The sequence below is a fragment of the Austrofundulus limnaeus genome, unplaced genomic scaffold (assembly GCF_001266775.1).
Source record: "Austrofundulus limnaeus strain Quisiro unplaced genomic scaffold, Austrofundulus_limnaeus-1.0 Scaffold2215, whole genome shotgun sequence".
NCBI lineage: Eukaryota > Metazoa > Chordata > Actinopteri > Cyprinodontiformes > Rivulidae > Austrofundulus > Austrofundulus limnaeus.
The window spans coordinates 10,850-12,285 of record NW_013954617.1 but is presented as its reverse complement, the minus strand read 5'-3'; the positions used below and the strand labels follow the sequence as shown (position 1 = coordinate 12,285).

Genomic DNA, 1,436 nt, shown 5'->3' with positions numbered 1-1,436 from the left:
TTTCTGACATTATTTAAAACATTAGATAGATTGTATAAACTGTAAAATGTTAATAATAATTGGGTTAATATTATTATTAATAGTTTTTATGATTTCTACATCGTCAGTCCTTTTTAATGATAAATCCAGACTCTTGACTGTTTAGCGTTAGCCGTTAGCTTCACCTGCCGATCACACGCTCACCTGGTTTCTGAGCTCCAGCTGTTCTATAGGACCTCCTTGCTCCCACCCCAAAAGCCAAATGTTGAAGCTGAACTGAAACCTGCAGCTGTTCACATGGACAAAACAAATGTTCCCTAAGACAGATTTAAAGATCCAGTTATTTGGACACATTGTAAAGTTTGGTTGTTTTATCATTCAACCCCAGAAAAAGAAACAGTAGAAATAAATCATTAAAGACCTAAATGAATCTGACGCTCATGCTCTCAATGAGAGGATGAAAAGTTCTGACCTTTATCCTGCAGCTGAAACATTACACTGCACCATGAAGTACACATCTGAATATAATTTACAGGAGTACCACAGTAATCAGATCAACCTGTGGATCTAATGGAAAACATTAAAACATACTGAAATGTCATTTTTACAAAGATTAAAGCACAAGGTGGTACTGCAGCAGTGCAGAAACATGAAACTGTAAAAAAACAGGAAATACTCAGCTGCATTGCAGCTTTAGTACCACAGTAGTACTACAGTAGAACTACAGTAGAACAGCTTGAAGTACCTGCTACTTTGTCCCGGATCAATTTGGCCGACTCCACTTCTCCGACGCTGCTGAACAGACTCCTCAGCTCGTCCTGACTCATGCTCTGAGGAAGGTAGTTCACGATCAGGTTGGTTCGGGAGTCTTCGTCCTCCATCATCTCCTCCGTGAACCCGTTATCGTACAGTTCCTGAGGACATGACATCATTCATTACATCATCGACTACATGTCACATGACCTCCACGACAGAGTCACATCTGAAAAACATGGCTTTTAGAAAAAAACTACAGAAATATTGACATTTGTGGTAAAACGAAGTTATTTTCTTGGGTCTGAATAAGTGTGGTAAAATGAAAGAGCCAATCAGAAGTCACCTTTGCAGCAGCTCCTGTGGAGGTGAGTTGGGAGTCTCTGATGTCACTCTGAGATGGTTGGACCTCACACACCTAAAACACACAAACACAGAGACTCAGTGTGTTTATCAAGATAAAGAACAAACCAATCAGGAAGCTTGAGTTCCTCCACTTAGGGTTTTGGAGAAGTGGTGGAGGGGAAACTGGCACCACGCCGGCCTCTGCCTCTTCTTCTTTCCTTTTTTTAATTACTCTATAGAACAACACGCACCAACAGTACATCTGGGGGTGGGGGTGTGGGTGTCAGGGTCTTTATTCCCATCCTGTTCCCCGACTGCCATTTGGGGAGGGGGTCGTGACAAAAGGCGGACCGCCGGGC

At 42.1% G+C, this 1,436-nt stretch overlaps 1 protein-coding gene across 1 annotated transcript in view; it reads right to left on the bottom strand.

Moving 5' to 3' along the window:
* The window catches only part of LOC106537261 (ELAV-like protein 1), a gene marked incomplete at its 5' end in the record, with an annotated part of 14,378 nt that extends 13,228 nt beyond the window's left edge, over positions 1–1,150 (bottom strand). Inside the window, 2 exon segments of the mRNA XM_014034648.1 lie at positions 725–893; positions 1,079–1,150. Of these exon segments, the coding sequence (XP_013890102.1) occupies positions 725–893; positions 1,079–1,150 (241 nt within the window).
* Positions 1,151–1,436: the final 286 nt, after the last annotated feature.